This window comes from Hipposideros armiger, unplaced genomic scaffold, assembly GCF_001890085.2.
Source record: "Hipposideros armiger isolate ML-2016 unplaced genomic scaffold, ASM189008v1 scaffold_44, whole genome shotgun sequence".
In the NCBI taxonomy this organism is placed as follows: Eukaryota; Metazoa; Chordata; class Mammalia; order Chiroptera; family Hipposideridae; genus Hipposideros; species Hipposideros armiger.
The window spans coordinates 3,212,813-3,226,779 of NW_017731394.1; the positions used below are offsets into that span (position 1 = coordinate 3,212,813).

Consider the following 13,967-nt stretch of genomic DNA (forward strand, 5'->3'; position numbering starts at 1 on the left):
TCACATATTCACATTATCTATATAATGCCAAACACTGGCTAGAATAGTCTCTTCCACTGAATTCATTTTGTTAAAACATAGTTTTAACCATTTGAGATGCCACATAGGCATAACCTGGTAATGTGCCAGTGGAGGAGCACCCCGGACCTTCCCAACATCTTCTATGCTGGGCAAGTCCACAGCTAGTGCATTTTCAGTGCATGTGATTATGGGTCACGGGACCATCATTTCAGAAGGCCTTCTTCTAGGCTGTATTGTCATCATTGATGGTTATGGAATATATTCCTCCCCCCAAAATCACTGAAGCAAGGAGGCTAATTCTTTGAGTAGTTCTCTCAGAAGATATGGGGCCATAGGCTCTAGGAAAATAAGAACAATACTGGGAATTCACAACAATGGTCTAGCTCTGACTACGCCAATCTGGCTATATGATTTTGAGCAAATCAAAACTTCTTTGGGCCCCATTTTTTTCCCATCTGATAATTAAAAGATTGGGTCATTTGACTTTTAATATCCTTTTCAGAGCATCAGTGGTCTCTCCTCCTTGCTGTTTTTGTTCTCTACCTTCTCACCCACATGTATATGCCCTTAAAATAGAAAGATATGTGTTGGTGAGGAAATCGAACAATAATGGCTCACAACCAACATTCTTCTCACAGCCCCGGCAACCCCTAGTAGCGCAACAGAAGAAACAGCTACCCAGAAAGAGCAATGGTTTCCGAACAGATGGCCTGGGGAGTATCCCCAAACGCCCAAAGAAGACTCTCCTTCAACAACAGGGACGGCTGGTAATGGATGGTTTAACAAGCAAACTTGGGTGGGAACTTTATTTTGGGTTAAATGCTGAACATTGAGGACATTGAACAAAAAAGACATCGAAGGAATTATTGCAAGGTGTTGAGGTTGCTTAACAAATTACGGTGTGGTCAACACAGAGCCAAGACTTAAATGCTCGTAACAAATCACCTGAACAGAAATGAGTATCAGCACACAAAGGAGACACAGGCAATATATATGCCATTGCATATTTCACTTTCAAATTTAATTTTGGGCTTCCCCTGGTGAGACCGTAGAAGAGACTCTGATCTTATAAAATACTCCCTTTTGTTTTATAAAGGAATTTAATTTTTGATATGGGTTTAGACTTTACAGCATGGTTCTATAATATACTTGGCTTGTTAGAAAGCATTTGGTCAGAACCCTGGTGTTTAAAGAAATGGAGCTAGACATTTTGAGAAAAATACCTGTCTGATGTCATTTGGCCCTTTTGTCATGTCTCTTTGGAGATTTCAACTTGAATGTGCAAGGTTTTTGTTAGATTTACGAAAAACACACCTTCTCTACTCTTGAGTTGTGGGATTGTGGCAATTGGACTCAAGTCTTTTCATCTCTAAGAGCTTGGCTCTGCAAGTTCCTATGCATGATTCTTTTGTCTGCGTAACAGAAACATTGAAATGCACCCTGCCTCATAAATGAATATGAATTCCATCTTTTCACTTGGTATGAGTGAGAAATATCCCCATGTTTCCATTGGCAATATAGAATATAATGCATGCCGTCCTTGCAGTGTGTGTCAGCTTCCGAATGCCTTCCTGGCAGAGCAACGGATTCAGTGACTGGCTATGTGGTGTGGTTGGTTGTTGCTAAGGGTTGTTGCTAAAGATTACTACTGTAATCTTTACTACCTATACTTCTTCATTGGCACAGGCTGAAGCAAAACCATGTGCTTCCTTCTTATATGTCTTTGGTGCCATAAATCTCATTGTTAGCAGGTAATGCTTCTAACGCGTTTCATTCATGCTTTTGAGATGAATGGCATTTACTTTCATATTTATCTCATGGAAGCTGTTACTTGATTCCTTCTCTAAACCACTCGCAGCCTAATGTGCATTTTACTGGGATGTGGGTGTCTTGGAATGACATCATAGGCTTGGACTTGGACACTTCCTCTTTTTGTGGATGGTGGCAACCTGGCATGGGTCAAGAACTACTTCTCCTTTATCTTCACTTGATGTCTATAACTCATCTTTTATTCATTGGAGAAGTCATTGATGCTTTTGTGTCCTCTAGTTCACATTCTGATTGCTGAGTAAATGAGCATGAATGAACCCTTCCCTGCTGAAAGATTCTGCGTTTATGCAACCTAATGGCCCTCAATGCCAGGAAGATGTTTTCATTGTTTTGTCTAGAGAAAAAAGTCGTTTTTTAAAAATCAGTTTATCTTTGGTCAAATGTCAACTAACACTTTGACAATTGCTTGAACTGCATAGTCACAACAGCCTCAGCCCATGACAGCCATCCAGATCAAAGAATGACAACGCAGAGTCAAGAGGACAGTTCCTGGACTTATTTCTTCGACCTAATCTCACATCCAATGGGACAAGGTCATCAAACAGAAAAAACAATGGGTAATAGCCTCTGAGCGTTTTTTATGTTATGTTTTTGAAAGCCACCAAATGGCTATTTTCCTAGAAATATGACCTTGGTTTTAGACCAGTCTCCTTTCCTAGGGATCTTGATGTTTCTTCAAAAATTAGTTTTCTTGGAAGGATTGATTTGAACATTCATCTGACTATGAAGTCCTGGGCTGAAAGTGAAGATTTGTCAGGAGGGTTAAAGAATTAGTCTTAGATTATGGGATTGGACGTCATTTCCTCTGAAAAAGGAACAAAGATTTTTTTCCATTTACTTCTAAGTGCAGGGTTTTTAAAAGAGTGAAGTGATGGATTCATTTCCATTGTATTGAAGTGACTATTTCCATTGTAGACCCAAAGATATAATTTATCTTAGGTAGAGAAATCTTAGATGTCAAAAATTGGTGAGTTACTCATTCTTAACAAGTAACTAAAAAGCTCAGAAAACTTTATTATGTATTCTTGCCACATTTAGAGATAAATATGATACCCAGTGGCTTAAGATTTAGACCACTGTTGGCCCTCAATAAGCATTTGTGTATTTAATGAACGGACAACTTTTATACAGGATGGAATCTCTGTTTTCTTAAACATCATTCTTATTTACCTATAAGCAATTCAAAAACAGAAATAAAAAAAATAAATAAATAAAATGCACACAGGAATTTGACTGTACATCTCAGCACATGTTGGGGCACCCATGGAGAATTTCCTTTGAGGTAATTGATTGGTGTAAGGAGCAGTACAGAGTTTATTTCGATTTATTTATTTTAATAAAATAAATTTATTTATTTTACTTTATTTCAATAAAATTAAGTTTGCTGCACTTAGAAAAATAAATAAATAAAAATAAAATTTAAAAAAAAGAAGTAAATGAGAGAGAGAGTAAAAAATGATATTAGTTGTAGTTCTGCAAGAATGGAAGATTGTGATTTTATTTGACCAATTTTCATTTTTCAAAGGGATTTTTCCTTTATCAGAACAAATAACAATTTTTCTTAGAGAATATGTAAGAGTTGGTAGCAGGTAGTGCCCCTCTTTCCTGTCTTTACAAATTGAAAAATCCATGTTCCTTACTATACTCATGAATAGTTACTCAAGTTTTGTTTTGTTTTGTCATTTAACAAGATGTCTTGGTTGTAAAAATGTAACATTCCAAAAAGGGAGATAAACCAAAGAACCAATATGAGGATATGAATTTTTATTCATGGCATTGAATATATAACCTGGATCCAAACTGCCAAGTGTATGCATAACATGAACCTTACTGAAATGAATCCTAAGAGCACAATGACAATGCCTATCAGGAGTGAATTGAACAGTTGTCTCCAAAATGAATGCAACAGTTTCTGTGGTTTCATTTCTTTTGAAGAGCCTAACTATGTCATACCCAAATATTAGTGATTAGATATCACCAGATATTAATGGTTAGGCTCTACATGGGTATTAAATATCTCCTAAATATGCAAGGCGTTACAGAGACACAACAATATACAATTCATGGTCCTTGCTTTTAGGGAACTTCAAATTTAACTAGGAAAATAAAACATTTAGCATCAAAATATATCTAACAATATGAGACAGCAAGTATTAGATATAAAATGAATGCCCACAACAGTAAACACCGAAGAAATTCAGAGTACCCTCCAGGGAGCTTTAGAGAAAGGTGGATTGGATTTGGTTTTTGAAAAATGGGAAAAAGACTGGCGAGTCAGAGAAAGGAAGTCAGAGAAAATTTTTGTAGGAAGAAGACTCATGTAAGGACAGGCATAAAGGAAGGAAAGCCAGTGAATTAATTGTGAATGAATTTGTCAAAGTGAATGGATCCATTCATCATAAAGTAAGCTGACTCTGAATGGCTAGGTTGTGGCCATCATGTTAAGAGGCTGAGGTGCCACATGCACACCCAGCACACATGTTTATGCACATGGCTGTTGGAACTCTGATGATACGCATGGTGGAAAACCAACCCAGTAAAATAACATCAGAAGCAGTATGAAGTCTCCATACTGATGAACAGAATGAAATTTCATTAAATTGATGAACATGTCAAGGATGACACAGTTGGTTCAAACCATAGAACAGTGTGATACCTTGCAAAGGATTCTACTTATAAAAAGGAAGATGAACAGGAGTGTCTCAAGACCATCAACAGGCAGGATTTTTCCTGAGGGAATATCCATTTGGGGTTTTGATTTGGGTTAGCTAATGTTTCCACTTTTTTGAAATCGGGGATAATAGAGTCAGCCACGTTTTGTCCTAGAAAGATCTTGAGTTCTTTTGTTTTTGTATGTAAAGGCTGAAATGTAGATGTGGGTGCCCAATATTTCAGGGTTTCCCTCTGGAGTTATCTGGAACTGATTAAATCTCTCCAGAGGCAGCAGTGTAGGCTGATTTCGAATTGGAGAGCCAGCAATAATGCCGGTGTTTATGGATGATTTGACCTTTATTGTTATTTCAACAGAATTGATTTGTGATAATTATTTTTTTAAAAAGCATTTGTAAATATTTCAGTGAAATTTCTCTACCACTCAATATTGTGTGTGTTAAGTCCCAAAGATACCACATACTTGTGCTTATAGGAAGACTGATTCACTGATATCCACTTCTTACTTTTTGCCCCTAACTTCTTCCTGTGGTCTCCACCTAGGTAGTCTTGGATGATGAAGTTATGTTTTATTTGTATGTTCACTTTATGAAATACAAGAAGACCAAATGAGGAAAGAGGGCTGTAAAAAAACTTCTTTGGCCAAGTAAGGGGAGGGGGCGTGGGGTGGGGGGTGACAAAGTGGTGCAGGCACCACTACACTCTGTCTTTTCTCTGTGTGTCAGATCCCATATATCTATAAGAAAGGCAATGTGTATGAAATGGGACAAGTTACACATGAGTTATGTTTCTGTCTCTCTGCAAATTGGAGGAGGCCCATCATATGCTCATTTAGAGTTCTTCCGGACTCAGCAGAAATAAACAAAAATTGTAGCTTTTGTACAACTCAGCCCTTAAATGAAAGCCAGTTATGTCTTGTGATGTTCTTTTAAAGAAACCATCATCTATTTCAATTCTGTAGACACGAATCAGTATGTGCTTTCTTTTATCTTATCCCGGTTTGAATAGAAGAATAATTTGGCTGTAGATCATAAACCACCCTCAAGTAGCAGTTTAGGAAATCAAACAATAACACTGATTTAATTCCTTCAGATATGGACTCCAGCCATAGTACAACACTTCAGCCTTCTGCGGATCCAAACACCAGTTTGGTGGAAGACTTGGACAGGATAGAACCTTTTTCAATGACAACTCGTAAGGATAATGACACGCAGCCCCTTTATTGACTCGCATTCCTGCTTCAGCTCTTGCTCACATTGGCCCAGATTCAGAGCTTGGTGGTAGAATGGTGCATTTAGTTGCTTCGTGGCTCAGCTCAGCCCAGAGCATAAAAGCTGTCTTCATGTCTATATTTTCTTGGTGGGGTTCTTTAAATCTGATTTTGCCTTCATTCTTCATGCTTTCCAGATTCAATGACCTTATATTAAAAAAACCAAAAAAATAGGATGTGGGCCTCCATTCAACTTGATGTTCCTTCCCTAAGTAGTATGTCAGTGACACCCAAGATCATGGCTAGGGCAGTGATTTCTTTATGTTTTAACTGAACACCCCCTTTTAAGTCCCATATTTTCTCCATCAAGGCAGAAGAGGGGTTAGGCTGTTTTAATGGTAAGACATTTTGGGGGCCAGATAATGACAGACAATAGGGAAATCACATTGGCCCGCAGGGGAGAGGGGAAGGCATGTTGTTGACAATTGACAAAGGTGGCAGGGCCCAGAACAAAAGGTAGCGGGGCCCAGGGACATCTCTTCCTGTCACTAACCATCCGGTAGAAGCAACACTAAACTTCTAGTAGCCTTAATGTCCATTATTCTCATATATACAGGGCTGTGCTAGACATCAGCCTAAAGCCATTCATAATTTCTTGACAGAATATGAAAGAAATCCAGAATTAAGAGGGCCTCATTTCACAGAGTCCTTCATGTGAGCCCTTTTAGGCAAAGGGAAAAGTCCGCAACCATCTGTTAATCATCAAGAATGTAAATAGCACAGTGTTAAGCATCAAGGGAGATGCAGATAAGCCGAAGAATGGTCCCTGGCAATGGAGAGTCTTGTATTTCCACTTTATGTCCCTGGTGACTTTTGTTTCGATGTTGGGTTTGGGATTTGGTGAATGTCCCTCTCTTGGTTTTAATGTTTATTACTTGGTGGTGGACGTGGCTTATAAAGTGCTTGCACCTGTAACTCAGAGGTCAGTACTTTTCTTAGAAGAACACAAAAGAAATTAACTCGACACTGTTAATGTGATTTCAGATACGGGCAGTGGTTCAACCTCAAATTGCATATATTTCAGTGAGGGCCCTGTGTTTGCCCAGGCAAGCGTTTCCTGGCGTTTCAGCACAGCGATGAGAATCCCATCCACAGATGAGATCAAAAACCTAATAATAGAGTAAAATGGGAACTTTAATTTAATGTTCTTTAGGAGGGAGTATTTCCTCTTATAAACTTGATCTGAGTTACTTGAGCAGGTTATTCTAGATGAATTTTTCCTCTTTTGTGGTTCCAGGTATACTTTGTGCTATCACATGTTTTTCCCTACAGTCATGCCTCTCGACACACAGTTAGGAGCACTGGGAATCAAACATTACTTCCTCCATCTCCATGTTCTCTGGTTTCCTGAGTGACTGGAAGCAACGCTACAACCGGGTCAGGATGATCCAGGGTAGACAAAGTTTTGGCTCAGGCTTCTCGTTGGCACATTACCTTTGTTGATCATACTGAAAAACAAAGGAGGTTAGAAGCCAAGCAGGGACAAAAGAGAATTCTATTGTACATTTTGATCGGCATGCACACACCTTGCTATTCTTATGCATCTACCTGTCTGACTCTTCTATAGTTAGACCCTCCCTGTCAGCAGATAACAGGATTTGTTTCATGGCTCCAAATTAATGCTGGATTCATCCCTCCTTTAAACAGAGCAGAGTCATACTCAGAGGTTGACTACATCACATGAAGGCTTGGAAGAAGATAATGACCATCCAATGATTTCTACTCCAAAATCTAGCAGTAAGGATTGCGAAGCCCAGGTGGCTTCAGCTATTGAAAACAATAAATTATGGATGTTTTTGCAGTGTCTTTGGTGGAGGTACATCAGTTGGCTGCTGTTATGCTATTACTTCTGATGAGAAGGTGTGCTGGTGATGGTTCTCTGATTTTTCTGCTTTGTAGACCTTTTAGAAGCCATTGTGTATTAACTGTAAATTATATTTCTTAATCATAAAGGTCTGGTTTCTTAAACTCTAGAGTTAGATTGCTTATATATGACTTATAATTGGTGTAAAGGTCTGACTTATATTACTCTCTGTTTTTCTTGTCTTAATAATATTATTTTCCCATTTATACACTGGACCATAAATCTACGGTGCTGAGGAGTAAGAAGCAGTGCCCTTCTGGCAAAGGAAAGACTAAAGCCTCAGGTCTTTGAAACCTGCATTGGCTATTCCAATTATAGGCAGCATAATATTACTTTTCAATTCAATGATGTGTTTCCTCTACTTCATCAAAGGTGGGTCCAACTGAGTAAGCACTCAAGATTATCTAGTACATGAGTTGACTTCAAGGTCATAGTTGTAGTGGCATAAACCTTATTTTAATAACCCAGGCACATGTTACAGCAAATGCCTCTTCTGGATATTAGGATCACTGAAATCTCTTCTGTTGAGTGATGTCCAGGTGATTGCAAAATATTGATTCTGTGCAATAGTGTAACAATTCACACTGTCTTTTGCTCTGTGTTCATGAATAACAAGTGGAAAGTTTTTCAGCAATTGCACGTTCTTAAGACAAGCACACGATGGTGGTGGTCTTACAAATGTGAGTTTACCATTGATTCCACTTCCACACAGATAGGAATGATGAAGGAGGTGAAAATCTTCCTAAAGACTCAACTACTTCAGTGGAAGGTTATACTCCTCAATCTCCAGACACAAATGAGTACAGGACCTTCATTCCAGTGACTCCTGCTGGCACTGGGTCCCCTGGAGTTACTGAAGTTCCTGTTGTTGGAAATTCCATCTCTAACGTTGATGGTTCCTTATCAGGTAATTTGCTCATTTGTTATCTGGTTTGCTTTCTCTATGTAGAGAAACAAAACATACCTTCATGTTACAGGGGACATTTTCTGTGTAGGCTATGGTTAGACTGATTTGTGACATGAGAATAGCTTTTATCATGTCATCATTCTAGTGCAAGTAAACTTAGATTTATTTTAGATAAAGAATGCTTTCATTTGCTGGTGTAATTTTCGTTTATTTTGTGACTTGGTTGTTATGGTAGAATTTCTTTCTTTGCCTTATTCCTGATTTTGTGATATATTATGTTGGGCCATATGAAATTGATATTTTTGTAGGCCAAAGAAGTTAAATATTAGCAATTTCATTTGGTTCATCTAATATATGTTGCCTGGTTAGTAAGGTTTTTGAATAATTTCCATATACTAATGTCTTTACTCTGAAATTATTGTCTTCTATTGGTGATGGATTGGTGAATTTTACTTTTGGTGAAAGTCTTGTAGATAAACCTCTTCTAGTTATGATGCACACTTCGAGCTTTATGTTGTCTTCTCTTAATGAATAGGCACTATTTCTCCTGTAACAGCAAAGAGATGACCGAGGATGACTTATTCAATTAAGTTGGACATGGACCTAGAAAGAGAATGAGACTTCTCAAATATTTCTGCTTTTCTTTGTTTCTCCATTTACATTAAGAAAATAACATTGAAGAAGAGGGAACTGAAAAATATCTATTCTGGCTAAGAAACTAAAATCGGATTCTCTCCTCCTGGTGCCAATTATTCAACTACTTCTTACCACTCAACCACTAAGGCATATTAAAGATTAGTGATTTTAAAGATAGGGTAGTCCCCCCTTTATTTGTGGTTTTGCTTTCCACAGTTTCAGTTACCCATAGTCAAGTGTGGTCTGAAAATGTTAAATGGAAAATTCCAGAAATAAACAACGTATGCGTTTTAAATTGTGCGCCATTTTTAGTAGCTTAATGAAATCTCATGCTGTCCGGCTTCTTCCTGCCAGGGATACGAATCATCCCTTTGTCCAGTGTATCCACCTGTATACCCTACCCACCCCTTAGTCACTTAGTAGTCATTTTGATTATTAGATTGACTGTTGTGGTATTGCAGTGCTTGTGTTCAAGTTACCCATATTTTACTTAATGCCACAGTCACATAACTTTTATTATAGTATATTATTATAATTGTTCTATTTTATTATTAGCTATTGTTGCTAATTTCCTATTGTGCCTAATTTATAAATCAAACTTTATCGTAGGTATGTATGTATAGGAAAAAATGGTATACATAGGGTCCACAATTTTCAGGCATCCACTGGGGGTCTTGGAACACATCTCCTGTGGATAAAGAGGGTCTACTGTATCTATATGTATTTTTGTAGCATAGGTTCTTTCCCTCCCCTCCTCCCAAAAGAAGAATAAATCTTATGAAAACCCAATATGTAAAAGAGATGAAAGCTGTGATGTTCTGACTGATGTGGTGACAGAAAACCCAGAATGCTACATGTGTGGCCTCATTTTTCTGGGCTTCAGGGAAAACAATTTTAAAAAATACTAACTTTGGCAATATTGGCAAGACAGAGTCCCTCACATCCTTTGGTTCTTTATTCAGCATGGTTCTGCCCTCGGTTATCAAAAAGTCCAAGTAGCATTTTCAGTATTCTTCTGGAGAGATGACTTTTAGAGCACTGCCTAATTTCTCTTGGCAAAATAAGGCCTGTTATGCAATCTAATGAATTTAAATTTTAAATGGAAATATTAATAGTTACAATAACCTATTTGTCCATAAATAAAATGCTCTCTACAAAATTGATATTCACATATGCTGATTCCTTGTACATTCCATGGCAGTACAAATTTTCCATGGTTCTCCATGGGTTAAATGATTAGTAAGTGATCTGACTCTCATCCTTGGTTTTCTTCCAACGCATTCAGATAAGTGCTCATTTCTTCCCAAACATTTTCCCCAGTCTTTATGCATGTGTTAAAAACTAAAACATTTGGAATTGTGGTGGTGGTGGTGGTGGTGGTGATGGTGCTGTGGTGGTGATGGTGGTGATGGTAATAATGGTACTGGGGCTATTGGTGTTAGTATCTCAGCAAATGCTGTTTTTTGTTATTCTAACCATCAGCCAAGGAACAAAGCAATCTTTCTCTCCTATACAGTTATATGAGAGATTACAGGTCACCTACCTCCCCCTTATAGGAAATAGTGATGATCAGATTATTGTATATTTCTTATACATACATAATGAGTGACTATAGCCATTTTATGAAACCATTGTCCTGTTTTGTATTGTTTTGTTTTAAGCTCCCAGCATAGTTTTGGAAAATGTGTGGGGAGGAGGGAGAAGAGTGAGAATTTCCATGTGCTGAATCCAAGATCTGACTTGAGGATCCAGACTTTAGCAGTTCATGAACTTGTCTCAATATAAAGACTTTTGGTGATGGATGGTTGAGAAGATGGAGTACATTAACTCTTGGTGTTGAAAATGCAGATTTTATTTTTCCAAAATATTACTATTTGAAATGTATTCTAATAACAAGGTATACATTAGTCACATGGTAGCTATCAGCACCCATTTTTTCCACTTATTTTCAGACTCTTTCTCTAAATAAGCAGTTGAATTTTTTCTTTGAATCTTTACATAATTCAACCCCCAAATTCCTTATTGCACATCAAAATATTTTTCTATTTCCTGCCTAACAGAAATCTTTTTAAATGTCGCATGCCCTAAGCCACAGAAATAGTCATTCTCATTGATCACATGTGTTATAATCCAAAACATATAGTCCTTATTTCAATATCAAATCCCGACCTCAGACCTGTGAAGACATCATAATATTTTTGTTAGAGTGTTACAGTTATTGGGTTTCTACCAAAGCCACACTTCCTATATTTATTCTTGATGGACTGTGCTGTCCCAGTTTCCTTAATTTTGATTAAACCTCTAGCCCACCCATTAATGGATTAAGCAATGAACAGGAACTAATATTGTGGGCCCATTCAAGGCTCCTCTGCTACCATTTTGGTTACTTTTAAAAGACTACACTTTGTGAAGGCTTGCATGGAAATCCAAATGTGAGGAACTGCCGATGGCAGTGTAACTGGAGCACACAGTCCTGAACCTCCTCTAATTGTTCCTTACAGAAGACCACGGCTCATCTTCTGACCCCAGCGGGAGAGCGCATACCACTCAGGGATCTGAGTCAGCTGGTAAGTTTCAGCTGCTTTAGTCATATACTGTTGTCATCATTGAACCTGCTGATTATTGATGAAATCTGAGTCAGTGTCTCTGGAAAAGTGGTTCTCAAACTTTCTTAGCATGGGGAGGGCTTATTAAATCACACTAATGGACTCCATCCTTAAAGTTTCTGATTTTGCACATCTGGGGTAGAGCCTGAGCATTTATATTTCTAATAAGTTCCCTGGTGATGCTGCTGCTGCTGGGACAAGGACTGCCCTTTAAGAACTATTGCTTTGGAGAAAAGTCCTCCAGCTGAAAGGATCAGGAAGAATTCAAGCAGGGTCTCAAATTAACCAGAGTGATTAAGAACAAGGGTTTTGGAGTAAAAATGACCTGGGTTTGTTCCCAGATCCTCCATATGCAAACTGGGGAGGTTGCTTATCAGATCTGAGACTCAATTTCCTAATCAATAAAATTGGGATAATAATAATAATTGTCACAGGACATTGTTTTAAAGCCTAAAGGACAGAATACCTGTAAAGCATTTAGCATAACTCCCAGCACATGGCATAATAGCTAGCATTTATTCAGAATTTACTGTGTGCCAGGAGCATTGTTCTAAACATTTTACGTGTATTAGGGTGGACCATAGCAAACTGCCATTTCTGTAGGTCAATAGTCAAATATCAGTGATTTCATATGTTTCACCTATTTTTAACTTATTTAATTATCCTACAAACCCTGCGACCTACGCGAGTACTATTATTATCCCAGTATTACAGATGAGGAAACTAAGGCTCAGAGAGACTGAGTGACTTGGCTGAGTTGACGTAACTGGTGAGTTGAAGGTGGAGCCAGGTTTAAAGCCCAGGGGTCTCATCGCCTCTCATAAGCACAGTCTGGAGAAAGCACTCTAATGACCATAATTACCGCCAGGCATGCATTATTAAATGGTTCCTGTTTGCTGTGACTCAGGTCACACCCATGGAAACATTACTCCAGGCAGCAAACTTCTGACCTGAGGCAAGTTTACTTGCGACCACAGACACTGGGGCTACTGAAAGGCTATGTCAGTGTTGTCTTCCTGTGACCTCCCCGAGCATCACCAGTTCAGATGACACCATGCGAGCCTGGTCATCCATATGTACTACTGTCCCCTCCTTCATGCCTATGTTGGAAGTTGGGTTCCCTCTAGGCTTAAAGGTTCATACACTTAAAGCAAAATGAAGATGGATATTTACATGGTGGTTTCAGTGATAACCTTTTATGTAAGAGAACAAGGATGTGGGGGCTCATTATAAATCCTTCTAAAATAAAGACAGAAGTCCCAGGCTCTCTGGGGACCTTGAGTGGGGCATTTAGCCTTTCTCAGCTTCAACCTCCTTATTAGAAAACAGGAGATCCGAACACCAGCCTCAGTTACCTCCTAGAGTTCTTGTAAAGAATTTGAGCTATCAGGAATATGAAAATATTTTGGAAATCATAGAGAGTTATTACCAAAAGACGATGTTCTCTAAAATCAAGAGACCCCAGCTACTCCAAGCGTGGTCCTTGGACCAGCAGCACGGACATCACCTAGGAGCTGGTTGGAAATGGAGAACCCCCATCTATTTCAGACCTACTGAATCAAGATATGCATTTTAATCAGACCTCCCCACTCTACTAGGTGGCTTATATGGACATTAAAGTTTGAGAAGCACTACCCTCGATGGTTTTTTTCACAGTTGAAACCAGCTGAATTATCTCTGTGCACACTTCTCAGATTGGATCTCATCTCCCAACTACAGTGTCAAAAGTCCTTCTTTGCAGAACTTGCTTTTCCAGCCAGCTCTACCCTGGCTAGATTTGCAGACCTTCAGGGTACAAGGCGAGACCTGCTGTATCTCGTCCATCTTCTTGGCTTTTGCTTGAAGTGAGAATCAGGTGGGCGGGAGCGGTCTCTTTGTTTGACTCCTGTGCAGGTGTCTATTGTTCAAATGGAAGGTTTCATCTGTTTGTACACACACCCAAATCTTTCCTTGCTAGGAGCACTTTTTTGGAAAATCAAAATAAAGACTTTATGATCCATTAATGGCCCCCCTTTCAAATATCAAAGGCTGCTGTGAGTGACTATACCTCTGAGGTGATTTTCATGGCCAGAGATCTCCAGTTTAGATGGCCGATATACCATGACCTGTGCAGGTGAATGCCTGCCAATGACCAAGGACTCCCATAGGCAGAGAAAGTGCCTT

The 13,967-nt window shown here is 38.7% G+C and overlaps 1 protein-coding gene across 15 annotated transcripts in view; it reads left to right on the forward strand.

Moving 5' to 3' along the window:
• Positions 1-13,967, forward strand: part of CD44 (CD44 molecule (IN blood group)) — an 86,801-nt gene that overhangs the window by 60,851 nt on the left and 11,983 nt on the right. For 6 of the 15 annotated variants that reach the window (XM_019639538.1, XM_019639539.1, XM_019639542.1 and 3 more), the window contains 6 exons: positions 660-788; positions 2,271-2,408; positions 5,614-5,715; positions 7,439-7,528; positions 8,368-8,562; positions 11,700-11,765. In XM_019639538.1, the coding sequence (XP_019495083.1) occupies positions 660-788; positions 2,271-2,408; positions 5,614-5,715; positions 7,439-7,528; positions 8,368-8,562; positions 11,700-11,765 (720 nt within the window). The remainder of the gene's footprint in view (positions 1-659; positions 789-2,270; positions 2,409-5,613; positions 5,716-7,438; positions 7,529-8,367; positions 8,563-11,699; positions 11,766-13,967) is intronic. The other 9 variants (XM_019639544.1, XM_019639549.1, XM_019639547.1 and 6 more) reach the window with 7 other exon arrangements.